Source organism: Ursus americanus, chromosome 18 (genome assembly GCF_024610735.1).
Source record: "Ursus americanus isolate L20-20 chromosome 18, mUrsAme1.1.p, whole genome shotgun sequence".
Lineage (NCBI taxonomy): Eukaryota > Metazoa > Chordata > Mammalia > Carnivora > Ursidae > Ursus > Ursus americanus.
In genome coordinates this window covers 1,499,395-1,512,914 of record NC_142144.1, presented here as the reverse complement: position 1 = coordinate 1,512,914, position 13,520 = coordinate 1,499,395, and the positions used below count along the sequence as shown (strand labels likewise).

General features: G+C 63.2%; 1 protein-coding gene across 1 annotated transcript in view; it reads right to left on the bottom strand.

Annotated features, from left to right (window-relative positions):
* Positions 1–13,520, bottom strand: part of CCDC187 (coiled-coil domain containing 187) — a 37,265-nt gene that overhangs the window by 8,047 nt on the left and 15,698 nt on the right. Inside the window, exons 8-16 of the mRNA XM_087869667.1 lie at positions 12,625–12,791; positions 8,091–8,155; positions 7,604–7,717; positions 6,506–6,633; positions 6,314–6,405; positions 3,939–4,024; positions 2,966–3,135; positions 2,036–2,123; positions 661–807 (exon numbers count right to left, since the gene is read on the bottom strand). Of these exons, the coding sequence (XP_087725793.1) occupies positions 661–807; positions 2,036–2,123; positions 2,966–3,135; positions 3,939–4,024; positions 6,314–6,405; positions 6,506–6,633; positions 7,604–7,717; positions 8,091–8,155; positions 12,625–12,791 (1,057 nt within the window). The remainder of the gene's footprint in view (positions 1–660; positions 808–2,035; positions 2,124–2,965; positions 3,136–3,938; positions 4,025–6,313; positions 6,406–6,505; positions 6,634–7,603; positions 7,718–8,090; positions 8,156–12,624; positions 12,792–13,520) is intronic.

Sequence of the window (13,520 nt, the reverse complement as noted above, 5' to 3'; positions counted from 1 at the left end):
CCCGGGTCACTGCGCTCAAACCCAAGGCCACGCTCTGGAAACAGGCAGCCCCGGTCACCTGTCCTGCAGGTGGGCCTGGGGGAGGGCGCACACCACCAGCTGCTCATCCCGCAGTGTGACCACTAACCCGTAGAACCCAGTTCATTCCAGGCTCACCCAGCCAGGTGAGGCCATCAGCCTCCCCATCTCGACAGAGGGGACGTTCAGGCTGGGGACGGCGGCCCCACTCCGTGTCCACACAGCCCCCTCCATGCGACAGCTCGTGGGATAGGGAGTTGGAGCAAGGACACCCTTGCTGCTCGGGGCTCCCAAGGGGCTGTCCCCCCAGGAGCCCAGGCCACCCTTCCTTCTTGCCTCAGCCGCCACTGGCCCTGTCCCCAGCTCTAGCCTAATGCCCCCCCCCTTCCCACTGGGCTGCTCACCTCCACCTCTGGGCCTGGAGCACCTTCCCCTACCGTGGAGGGGGCTGGCTACCCCTCCAGAGCCTGACGAGGGCCACGCTATCCAGGAAACCTCCTTGGCCCCTCCTGCCCTCCAGCCGCACCCTCTGCCCGGGCCCTCCCCACTCTGGGTCTCAGGCACATTGATGGGGAGCCTGCACCGTCCCACGGAGCAGCCCGGTGGCAGGCGATGAGCCTCCAGCCCAGGGAGCACGCCCACCTGAGGCAGCCTGGTCCGGGCCTCGAACTCCTGCTGCAGACGCGCCACGGCTGCCCGCAGGGAAAGGATATCCCTCTGATGCTGCAGGAGCAGCGTCCTCTCCTTGTGTGAGGACAGCTGGGTGTTCCGCAGGCACCGCAGTTCTCTCTGAACCAGCCAGAGGAGCCGTCAGCAAAGCCCCCGGCCCCGCACAAAGGCACACGTGGAAGAGAGACCCACGTGATGAGCGGGGAAAGGGGGTGTCTGGGGGGGGCAGCCCGCTCCAGGGGGGCCTTCCCTGAGCCCCTCCAGGCGCCCTTCTCAGCCTGCTCAGCATGTTGGCCCCCCGTGGGTTTGCCCAACAGGAGGCTTAGCGGGAGGTGGGAGGGAAGGTAGGGTGTTGTTCCCTGGGCCCCCCAACCCGGGTTGGGACAAGCCAGCTGCACCTCTGGCCTCCCCCATGCAGCCCTCCCTCTCTCCAGGCTCTGGGCACTGCCCCCACCCCCTGGACTGGTCCCTTCATTAAACTGTCCGCGTCTGTCCTCTGGTCCCTGCTTCGTCTCTGATGGCAGACCCCTCGGCAGAGCCACCTTGCCAGGAGCACATGCTCGGGTCTTTGCACACCTACCCTGGGAGATGGCAGCCTTTATAGGTCAGAGGAGGAAACTAAGGCTGGGCAGAGCTGGGTCCCTGGCTCAAGCCCCAGCAGTCAGGGGCTCAGACCGCCTGGTTCAGCACCTCTTGCCATGTGATAACTGGAGCCCCTTCCAAGGCCCCTTCACAGCTCACGGTCATGCTGTCACCTGCATTTTTCTGTCCGAGTCTCTTCCTTTGCCCCCTCTGCCTAGAATCCTCACATCTGCCACCCTACCTCCTCGGCCCAGACAGGCCGTCTGGGGAGGAGGGTTTCTGTCAACACAGCACCACCTCTCATTGCCCCTCTGGGGGTCCCTGAGCAGGGCCAGCCCCTTACACTGAGCCTCAGTTTCTTCATCTGCATAAATGGGGCTAACGCTGGTCCCACCACACAGTGGCCCCTGGACACTGGGCTCGGAGCAGCTAGTGAGCCCCTCTGTGGTCGAGCACACTCCCCCCGCCAGTGCTGGCCACACTAACACCCCTGCAGCCCCCACCACAGACACTGCTGCCATCCTCCCGTTCTCAAGGCTCCACGAGGCCACACACAGCAGGGCCACAGGGCATCCAGGCCACACTGCCCCCTCTGGCCACTGGGCGCTCCCCTTGCACCACAGGGTCCTGAGCCCCAGGGAGGGTGGTGACGGCTGGGGAATTATCACGGTGTGGTGCAGAACACTCACGTTCCCAGCCAGGAGGGTAGCAGGACCAACTGGGTGCCGGTCGCCTGCCACCCCCTCGGGGTTGAGCGGGCCCTTACCTGCTCCTGCTCAAGGCTGCTGAGGGCCTGCCGCTGTCTCTCTGCCAGGGCCGCCAGCAATGCAGCGTTCCCCTTGCTGCCCAGGCACCTGCGGAAGGAGGACCCACTGCTCACCTCGCATCCAGTAAGTGGGTGTGGAAAACTGCAGAAGCGGTCAGCCAGGTGGACCTGGGATGGTCCCCGCCCTCAGCTTGGACAGGCGGGGGGAACCCGGGGGGCCTGGGGGCCCAGCCCAGGCTGCCACTCTGCCCACCTACTCTGCATGACCACTTTCGGGCCTGACGGACGAAGGGAGGGTAGTGCCTTGCACCCTGGAGCCCCAGCCCACCCAGAGGGTCCTTTGTGTGTGGGGGGGCATCGTGGACCTGCACACGCACACGCACAGCCCGGAGCCGGGAAGGACCTTCACTGGGGTACACTTTTTGGAAGCCAGTGAGGGAACGTCAAGAAGCTACCGATGCATCAGAGTGCACCGTCACTGACACGCATTGACTACAGGGGGCGCCTCTGCGCCTGTTCACTCGCAAGGACGCGGAGCCGGAAACCGCCGCGAGGCCCAGCCTGGAGCCGGGGACAGGCGTGTGCGCTCAGCGGGCACCCCTGCGAGTCGTGGCGCTAGGCAGGGGCGCGGGAAGGTTTCGTGGTGGAAGTGAAACTCGGGCTGCAGAACAGCACTTCGGTGCGTTTCGAACGGTGCTCAACAGCCGCGTGTCTCCCGCAACAAGACTGCGAAACAGGCAGGCTCCCCGGGAGAGGTGGCACTGCGGGGATCGGTGTTTATGGACTTGCTCCCAGCGCTTCACTGCCTCAGCTAGCTTTCCGCAAATATCCATCACCACTGGGACCCGTACCGTCAGTTCGCCGCCACGCCGCGCTGCCCGGGGCTCCGGGGCGGGGCCCGAGCGGGGGCGGAACCGCGCGTGCGCTCACCCTCGCTGCTGCTCCAACCAGGCCAGCTCGGCGCGCATCTTCTCTTCCAGCGCTTTCTCGCGCAGGCGCAGGAGCGCCGTCTGGTGCTGCGCGCGCAGCTCCTCCTCCCGCAGGCTCAGCTCGAGCATCTGTAGCGTGAAGTGGCCCGGGGCTCCGGGGTTGGCGCTCACCTGGGGCGGGGCAGATTGAGCAGGCTGCTCTGGGACCAGCCTTGCTGGGTGGGAGCGTTGCCCAGCCCAGGAGAGGCCGCCACCTCCAAGAAGCTCTCCCAGACTGCCCGCCTCGCTCATCCCCTCCTGTCCTGTCTCCTTTCCTGAGGCGGAGTACCCCCCTCCCTACTGTGAGCTCCCAAGCGCAGGGTGGGGTCCTCATCATCTTAGTCTCGTGCCCAGCCCTGATCCAGGCTGAGCGCTTGTTTGTGCCCAAGAAGGTTGGGGAAAGACCGGGCCACCTACCCTGAAATGTGCAGCCTGAAAGGTGGGGGCCAGCCCTGCTTGAAGAACTTGGCTGAAATGCCTGCTCTCACCTACCACCCCAGGCATGAGGAAGGGGCTTGGGCAGATGTCCGTGGGAAGGGTGGGTGATGCCTGCGGCAGGGAGTGCCTCCCCCAGCCCAGAATTTGCAGCAGGCATACCCTGGGTGCAGGCTCTAGGAGAGGTGGGCCTCAGCACCTGACAGCAGTCAGGTGGAGGATTTGGGTCTAAAAGCTGCTGCCAGAGCGCCTGGGTGGTTCAGTCAGTGAGGTGTCTGCCTTCGGCTGGGGTCGTGATCCCGGGGTCCTGGGATCAAGCCCGCACTGGGCTCCCTGCTCAGTGGGGAGTCAGCTTGTCCCTCTCCCTCTGCTCCTTCCCCAGTAATGCATGCTCTCTTCCTCTTTCTCTTTCAAATAAATACGTAAAATTAAAAATAAATAAATAAAAGCTGCTGCCAGTGCCTGCCCGAGCCCCCTTCCCATGGCACCTCTTCCCGTACCTGGTGGGTAGGGTTGACCCGAGGGTAGAGCCTGGCCAGGGGCAGCTGGGAGGGAGCTTGGTCTGGTCTCACTTCCTGCCCGGACTCTGGGGACAGAAAGCAGTCGGTGGGTGGGTTCTGTAGGGGCTCCAGGGGCCTTTCTTACAGGAGGGCCTCTCAAAGGTAGGCCGTCTGGGGTAGTTTAATACCCCCCACCTACACAGCTTGACACCAGATCTTCACAAGGCCACACCAGGAGAATTTCACCATCTCCTTTGTCCTGATGTGAGGCTCTGTGTGACCCCGCTGATCGTACAAAGGACCGGACCCAAGGTAGGGGGGCCTCGGCGATGACTCAGTCCTGCTTCACGTCCACGGAAGGAGAGACTGAGGCCCGGAGACAGAGAGTGACCCATTTGAGGTCCAGCGCCAAGCAGGTGGGGTGACGGCAGAGCCCAGATTCTGGACATGAGCAGCTCTCTTGCCAGTGACCACTGCTAGCTGTCCTTCAGTGCAGGTGGGACGGACAAAGGACTCTATAGTTTCAAAAAGCTCATTTGAGGACTTGTGCTTCCCACCAAGAGAGTAAAAGGGATGGGACTGTGAATTTACTGTCCCACTAAATAACTTTAAAAAGCGACGAAATGAAACAATGACATGTGTATAAGAACGCACGCATACATAAATGTGCACACACACGTATACGAAAGAGCAATTTTCCAGACACTGGACATCAGGCAATATAGCACAGTGACCCCTGAGAGACAGAAAACAGGTGAGACCCCTGATTGTCACAGCGTACCGCCTTGAGAGTGTTTCTAGGCTACAGTGCAAAGAAGGGAAACCGAGGCAGAGCCTTGCAGACCCCTTGGGGAGAGGAGATGGAGCTGAGAGTCTGGAGAGACCCAGGCAGCTAAAACTCATGGAAGAAGGACCAGAGAGGAGAGAGCCACACAGGGAGAACCTGGAGATTTGTAGTGTCTCCCATGAGCCTTCGGTGGAAACCATATGAGAAAGCTACCCATGCCGGGGAGAGAAGCATCGGGAAGAAGGAGAAGGCCCGGAGCTGCACCTGTCTCCACTAGCCAGGCTAGAAAACCTCATGATCCACGGGGCTTAGGGCAGAGGCCACAGAAGGTCCTGCCTTGGTCCCAGACGGAGCCCTGCTTCACAGCCACCTCGCAGTTATCAAAGCAACACCTGGAAGGATCTGACTGAGTCCAAGTAACTGCGTTCCAGAACAAAGCTCACAACTGTGTGTGGGAGCACAAAAATATAGCACCAACAAGGTAAAATTCAAAGTGTCCAGCAGGCATGTGAAGAAGCAAGACAGCATGACCTATTCCAAGAGTAACCAATCAGCTGAAACCGACCCCAGATAGTAGAATGAGCCAGAGAAAGACTTTAAAAGCCTTTATAACTGTATTCCCTATGTTTAAAAAGTCAAGTAGAATCAGAGATGATATAAAAGAGTGTCCAAGTGGAACTTTTAGAGATGAAAACCCACATGCCTGAGAAGAAAGACACTGAGTGGGATTAGTGACAGATGAGAGACTGCAGAGGAAAGGAGTAATGAACTTGAAGGCACAACAGTAGGAACTCTCCAAAAGGAAACAGAAGAAACAAACAAACAAACAAACACACAGAAAGAACCGAAGGTGGCGAAAGGTGCAGGCGAGTGGGGGCCAGGTGGGGACACGGGAGACACGGTGGCCAGATATTCCCAAACACGACGAATATGATAAACCCACAGGTGCAAGGCTCGCGACACAGCCCAAGCACAAGAGACAGAAAGAGAAGCTACACCCTAACCCGTCATATCCAGCAGCTTCAAAGCAGTGACGAAGAGAAAGCAGGAAAAGCAGCCAGAGATAAAAGGCGCCTCCTGTGTGGGGGAAGAGCAAGGCCGACCCCAGGTTTCTTGTCGCAAACAGCGCAAACCAGAAGAACGTCCACCTGGAGTTCTCTGCTCAGCAAAGGATATTTCAAAAACAAATTTGAAATGAGTTTGTCCTCAGACTTTACAAAAGCTAAGAGAATGTGTCACCGGCACCCCCAGAGATGCTAACAGAGGTCCTTCAGGCAGAAGGACAGTGAAGCCAGAGACGGAATCGGATCTACAACAAGGAGAGCGAGCCCGGCAATGGGCGTGTGTGTGCAGAGACCTTCAAAGGGGACGGAGTGTCTCCAGCAGTAAAGGAGACTTGTGGACTTCCTGAACCACCTAAGGTAGATGCCAAGGGCAACGGCACAAAGCCCAGGAAAGGGAAGGGGAAGCACCGGGAGGGCCTGTCCGGCAGGAGGAGGGCTAGCGTGTCGCTGAAAGCCGGGCTCCTCTGCCTGCCCCAGGTGCGGGGTCGGGCGCCTGGCGTGTGCGTGGTTTGGACGACTCTCACCTGCAGAAGCCGACTTGTCCTCCTGACTCTGCTGTCCTTCCTGGGGACCCTGGGGGGCTGGGGCAGCATCTCTGCCCAGGGCCGGGTGTGATCTGCAGGGAAAAGGGCTGGAGACACAGTTCCAGCAGCACCGGCTGCCCGCGCCTGTCCGCTGTGTTGGGAGTCAGTGACCAGCCCCACCCGGGGCCCCACCTGGGTCTCGTGGTGCTCGGAGAGGTTGTCGGCTCCAGGACTCTGCACACCTGTGCCCGGTCCTGCTCTGAAGCCAGAGCTGAAGCCGTCTCTGACCTGGCCTGGGTGGCATGTTTCTCCATCAGCTGCTGCAAGCACAGGAAGGGGGGTGTGTTGTGGAGACCCCAACCTCAGAGCCTCCTTCGTCCGTCCTCCACATGAGGCTGACAGGCCCCCTGCCCCCAGACAGGGCTGGACGTGGCAGGGTGGGGAGGGCAGCAGGTGCTCAGCAGACACAGAGCAAGGCCAGGGCTGGAGCACCCCAAAGTTGGGGGATCAGATGGCCCGGAAACCGCAGCCCTGCACCCCAAGCACGCAGCAGCTGTGATGCAGGGAACAGGGAGCGGAAGGAGAGAGCTGGAGCCCGGGCCGGGTGTGTATGATGCCCGCACATGCAGGCACGTGTGTGCACATGTGTGCGCACATGCTCCCCGGGCTGGGGTACCCTCCTGGGAATGCCTCCCAACAGTCCCCCAAACAAAGACACGGAGAAGCTTGAGGACATCCAACCAGATCCCAGACGTCGGCCCAGGGCCGGGCACCGTCTGGACCACCCCGAGCGCAGGCGGTTTGGAGATGTGGGGCCCCTTCCCCTCCTGGCAGACCTGCCAGGGCTGTGAGTGTCCTGCACACATCAGCTCACGAGCTCCAACAGAGGGCCCACGACTCAGGTGAGAACACGCCCGGGACACAGGCAGGAAGAAGGCTCAGGCCGTCATCTGTCCCCTCAGCCAGGTGCCCCCGGGCTAGTAGTGGGCCAAAATGTCCCGCTTCTGCTTTGAACGGAGCGTCTGTGTGTAGCCCACTGAGCCGGCCTCTGGCAGGCAGCCGTGCCATCCTCTTCCCGGCACCAGTGGGGCCCGCGGTTTGGGTGGTGTTGTGTCTACTCCCTCCCCAGCTTGACCTTCCACAAGGCAGGCGACCCCCACACAGCCAGAGGGCCAGGTCCACCTGGAAGGGCCCTGGGATCGGGTGGGCAGGCGGGGTGGCACTGCCCCTTGGCAGGGAGTGGGGCCTGCCCCGGAAGAGCCCTCGAGCCCTCGGGACAGGCCAGCTGACCTCCAGTCGGTGCTTGAAGAGCATCTGGTCCAGGGCCTTCTGGGTCTCCCAGACCTCCAGCTCTGCCCGCTGCCGCAGAAGGGCCAGCCCCTGCTCCTGCTTCTCCTGGTCCAGCTGCAGGGAGGCCCCAAGCCTCAGGATTTCTGGGGGGCCCCCATGGCTCCCCAAAAGCCCTGAGCCCAAGAGGGCAGGTGGTGCCACACTTCTCGGAGGGATGCCCCGAAAGCCCCCCTCGGGGCAGGGCCCCAGCCTCCAGCTGGCTTGCTCCCCTCTGGGCTGAGAAGGCCTGCCTCCTGGGCTGTCTGTTCCCCCCACTGCATGGCCCCCCAGCTGAAGAGCTGTCCCCCCCCCCACTCTGTAGTGCCCTGCTTTGGAGCCCCTCTGCTCAGCCTCAGGGGCGTGAGGGCTGCTCCCAGCTCACCCCAGCCAGGCAGGCCTACCGGGGATGCAGCTGTCATGAGCCCAACAGGATGGGGGCAGGACACACCTGCAGGGACTTGAGAGAGCCCGGGGACTTCCGGAGGATGTTGGCAAGGTGCCCGGAGCGCTGACCTGCGGGAGCCACAGAGAAGGGGCAGCTGAGCGGCCTCAGCCCTCGGCCTGCAGGAAGGCAGGTGCCTGGCTCCCCGCACGGCATCCAGGGAGGGCGGACGGGTGCAGCCGAAGGCATGGGAGGCAGCCGGCTGCTGGGACTCCTCCACCTCCGTTTGGGGTTCGTGCCGCCTGACCCTCGGCCACACTCCCCTGGGAGCGATGCCCGTGTCTGCAGAGACCGCGGGAGCCAAGCAGACAGACCTCGGCTCATCCTGCATTTCCCGGGTAACCTGGAACAACTCACTAGCCCTTCAGAGCCTCGGCGGGAAAACGAGGTGCCCGCTCCCTGGCAATGAGATGACCGAGCACAGGCGGGACAGAGGGCAGCTATTGCTGCTGTAATCCGGGTCACGGCTGGGCGCCCCCCCCCCCCCCGGTCTCTGGGATTTCTGGGACTGCTCCAGAGAACGAGCACGGAAACTTCAGCCTCCCCGCCCTGGTCAGGAGTCCCCCAGGCCGTGGAGGGGCTCCAGCTCGAGCTCTGCATACCGTCGGTGCTCCTGGCGCCTCTGCAGCGGCCTCTAGGGGCGGCTCCATGGTCGGAGGGGCGGCCGGCTGCTCCCTCCTTGGCCTGCCTCCCATCTTCGGGGCCTGGTCCTGGTGGGAGCAGGCAGAGGAGGGTGTGTGGGCTCGGGCCCTCCTGGTGGCTCTTGGATGACCGTGGTCGCCGCTGAGTGTGCAGACAGAATGCCGTCCCCCCGCGTGCTCCCCCTCCAGAGCAGAGCAGTGGCTTTCCAGGGATCGAGTGGGGGCAGCCGTGGCCCGCCGCGAAACCAGCTTGGGGCATTCGTACAGCACAGAGAAAACTCTGAAGCGTGGAGGCCGGGGGCGGGGGTGCGGAGCAGGGGTTCCGGCCACCTCACGTGCGCTGAGCATGGGGCAGCCCTGCCCTTCCCGCCGGCCTCCATGGGGAATGGAGACACATTGGAGAAGGGCTTGAAGCGTCTCTTCTGAGCCGAAGTCCCCTCGAGAAGGAAACACCCTCCTTTGCTTTTGTTCTGTGGCCACTGAGAGAAGCCAGAGGCAGAGAAAATGCCCAGGAGCCCCGAGGCCCCGCCAGCCTGAGTGCCCGAGGACCGTCCTGCGAGCACCCGGGAGGCCTGAAATCTCAGGGAGGGGCGTCCCTTGTCATCTCTGGCCACACCGTGTCTGCACCCCAGGTGGTCACCAGGGAGACACGGGCTCCGCCGCCCTGAGCTCTGAGCTGTGACCTGGGGGAAAGTGTGCTGTCCCCGAGGTGGGCGCGTCACGACAAGCGTGTTCTCGGTGGTGAGGCTGGGCTGAAGGGAGCTGACAGGACGCCACGCCCTGGGTGGGAGCGCCACTGGCCCGGGAGCTAACGTCTCCCGTCTACCCCAGCCACTGGCCGCCGCGCACACTGGTGACATTTACGCTTCAACGGAAGGGAAAACCTAACATACCACCTTTCGGTTACTGGCTAGACAGCCAACGTGGCTGACGGCTGCCATACTGGGTAGCCCAGAATATAGAACAGTCCTCCCCTTCCAGAAGGTTCCACCGGACGACGTGGTCTCGAAAGTGAGTACCACTGGGTGGCGCTGTTCCAGATGTCTGTCTAATGGACAGCACTGCGTCAGGCCGGGAAAGCTGGGTCCGAACCCCTGTTCTGCCACTGATGGGCTCGAGGCCATGGTGCCTCTCTGAGCATCAGGCTCTTCCTCCATAAGCAGGGGTGTGAGCATGGGACCCCCCAGGTCGCTGAGGCCGGTAAGACCCACGTGTGGCACACAGTGCCTGGCCAGGCGCTCAGGATGCGCAGGAGTCCGCTCACGCTCTTGCCTCATTTCCCAGGCACACGCACGTGGCGGGCCGCAGGTGGCACTGCAGTGAGAGCCGGGCCCTCAAGTGTTCACGGCCCACAGAGCAAGCTACCAAAGGTGAGCGGCAGGACCCGGCCCAGCCCAGGTGTTATCTGGGGGGCTTCCTGGAGGAGGTGTCGGATGCAAACCCAGCCCACGCACTCTGGGTGGGCCCGCTGCTTGGTCTCCAGCTTCCTGAGATCCTGATCTCAGCCACTCCAGGGGGCGGCAGCTCAGATTTCAGAGGAGTCTTGGGGGCTGCCTGCAGCCTCAGGATAAAGGATCCTGTCAGAGAATTTCATCTGCGCACAGAGAGATAGGCCTTGCCCCACAGACAATGGCAGGAGGGACGCGGGTGGGACCGAGAAGTTGGGGCGAGCCTCCACCCCGTGTCCATCCTGCTCCCGGCCTCCTGGAGAGGCAGCCTGGAGGCAGAGCCAGGGAGAGGAGCAGGTTTTTCTGGAAGGCTTAGATTCAGCCTATGGAGGCTGCCAGGGCCCCTGGCCAACAGCTCCTCCCAGACCAGACTCGGAGGCTCCCGGAGGGCTGTTCATGGACGTGGCACGGAGGAGGGGACTGGGATGGCAGAGAAAGGCACGGCAGGTGTGGGTGGGAGCCCTAGGGGACCCCGAGGCTCCCTCCCAACTAGGTCCAGCCCCTCGCCCGGCCGAGAGGCACCTGCGGGGAGGGGCAGCTCTGCAAGAAGGCCTGTCCTTGCCCTGGTGCCCAGGGGACCCACTGACCGACGCACCCTGAAAGAGTCTGTGGCGAGGCTCCCCCCTGGTGGTGGGGGTCCACAATGCAGGCATTTTGTCCTCAACCAGTGACTGATGGTTTTCCCCTTGGGATGCGGAGGGGGGGTCCCCTTCTCTGCCCCAGCTCTGCTCTTAGACCCCTCGCCATGGGCTCCAGGCAGGACTGCCTGCCCCCCGCAGATGTCGACCCCCCCCACGAGGGCAGACACCTCACAGGGAGCGTGAGCCGGGGGGGGGCGGTGCCCGTGTGCCGGGCGTCCCGGGGGGGGCCGGAGGGACGGGCCACTGCTAACCAGCAGCAGCGAAGGTTGAGAGCTGTGCAGTGGCTGTCCTCAGGGTCACATGCTTTCTGCCTCAACTCCAGGCTTCACGTCACCCCATTTGACAGTCGAGGGGCAGGGGCAACCTGTGCCCTCCCAGCTTTCGGGAACATACAGCTGTGCCCAGGTTCCTGGCAGCCAGGGCCCCAGGTGGGGAGGTGACGGAGGGGAGGGGGCCGTCCCCACCATCCCCTGAAGCCACCGAAGCAAGTGTCTCCGGGTCCTCACCCCAACCTCACTGCAGGGACTGTGGGGCTTGCTCCTGCCGGAGCCTCTCAAGGGGGCCTCTGGTACCATGGCCCCCACCGTGGACGTCCCTCCCAAGAGCAAGGAGCCGCTCCTGCTGCTCAGCCCTGCGGGGATGGTGAACAGGGCTGAGTGCTAAAGAGAGGGCTTCCCTCCAAAAAGGGAAGGCTAGAGCCTGACCCCCCTGCAGGATCCAGGCCAGGAGGCAGCCACCCCCAGGCAACTAGGATCACCCTTCACCCTCACAGCAGCCTGCCATCCCCCAGCTCAGCCAGCCTTCTAGAAGGACAGCAAGGGCTGGGCAGAGTGCTGATGCCTGCCTCCCAGCCCTATCCTGGCTCATCCCTGGGTGTCCCTGGGCCCCTCACCACCCCTCTCTGGGCCGCACTTTCTGGGACTGGAAACATGGTGGAAGTCTCTACCGGGAAGCAGGTCACGTATCTTTGGACCTTATGACTCAGAGCCCGACATGCTGTGTGGTCTCGCTCGAGCACCTTCTGATGCCTGCCCCCGCACTGAAAGCAGTGCTCCGGGGCAGGGCCTGATCGCGGGTCAGCGCCGGGCACAGCAGGTGCTCAGTGGGTACAAGTTGGAAGAGTAGAGAGAGGCGCAAATGAATGAACGGGCTGCTAAGGCTCCGAGTGCCTCGGGGGACGGGGAGCAGCAGGGCCAGCTGTGAGGCTCCCCAGCAGCCCCTCCACAGGCTGGAGAGCCCCAGGACAAGAGGCAGGGGAGGTGGGAGGGACTGACCAAGAGGCAGGGATGGCACAGACCCCTCCACCCCCCACAGGCCACCTTCTACACGCATGTCCAGCCACTCAGTCCTCTCGGTCCCAGCCACCGTGCTAGGACCTCCGGCTGCCCCTCCCCGAGCAAGCACTGGGTGGAGCCCCCCCACAGCCCCCCACGCCCCTCAGCGCACTTGCAGGGCACCACCCCACACACCCCTGCACCCTCCGCTCTGCACCCACCCGGTGGTCCTGAGCAAGTCTCCTCCTCTGGACAAAACCCAGGACAAAACCCTTCAGAAGCAAAGGAAAGGCAGAAGCCTGGCCAGCGGACGCTCGGAGGAAGAGGTCCAGGAGCAGGGCCGTTCATGGCCCTCATCGGAGCAAGTATCAGTCACAACAGAGGCGTGACAAGAGCACATAGCAAGCAGCTGGGTCCCGAAAGCCTCCAAAAACCTTTAATACTGATGCGTGGATGCTCTCCACATAGAAAAGGATCTCTCTACACCCGTAGGACCGCACCGGAGCGTCAGGCAGTGGAGGGGGTCCCCGGCGGACATCCCCGGCCACCCGACCAGCCAGCCCAGGGCCCGTCCGCAGGCTCGCCCTTACCACAGCCTCGCGTGGTCCAGGGCGTGACCAAGCCTGCCCCTCTGGCCGACGGCATCTCTTCCAGCTGCAGGGAGCCGCAGAGGGGGTCCAACACGGCCGGCACCCCGAGTGAACTAGGGGCACACAGACACACGGGTGAGCAAGCCGGGCAGGAACACCCGGGCAGTGGAGGCAGCTGGGGGGCTGGGGCGGCAGGAACCCAGGTTCCCTCAGCCTGAACAAAGCGGCTCTCAGGCCCGCCGTGTCCAGGGCTGAAGCCAAGGACCAAAGGCCTAAGGGGGAACGGGCCTGTGAGCACAGGACCAGGAGGGCGGCAGTGAGCAGGTGGCCCCCATAGATGCCGACACCAGCCGTGTCCCCAGCTGAGGAGTGGTTCATCTGTGAGCGGCAGCATGGGCTCTGCACTGGGACCCCAGGGACCAGCAGCCCCCAGGAGCTCAGACAGCCGAGGCCCAGCTTCCGCCATCCCTGCCGGGCACTGCGCTGAGGCCAGAACGCCCTTTGCCTGCAAGCCCGGGCCTGCTCTGGGTCCGCCCCCACGCCAGGCCCTTCGGGGAAGACAGCCACTCTGGGAGTGAGGGGCACGGGGCATGTTCCTCGTCTCTGTCCTTCCCTCTACCATCTGCTCAGGGGCATGTCCACTGGCCCAGAGAGGAGCAGGGTGGACACGCCAGCCCTAACTCTCACCACCATGGGCTCATGGCGTGAAATGCTACCCCGTCCTACAGAGGGAGCCTGAGCCGGCCGGGTGCCCGAGGACTCAGGGGTCACACCGGGCCGGCTGGACTCGGGGACCTGCCCCGGCTCAGGCCACCCTAACCCCCTGCCCTGGGGCTGGCCAG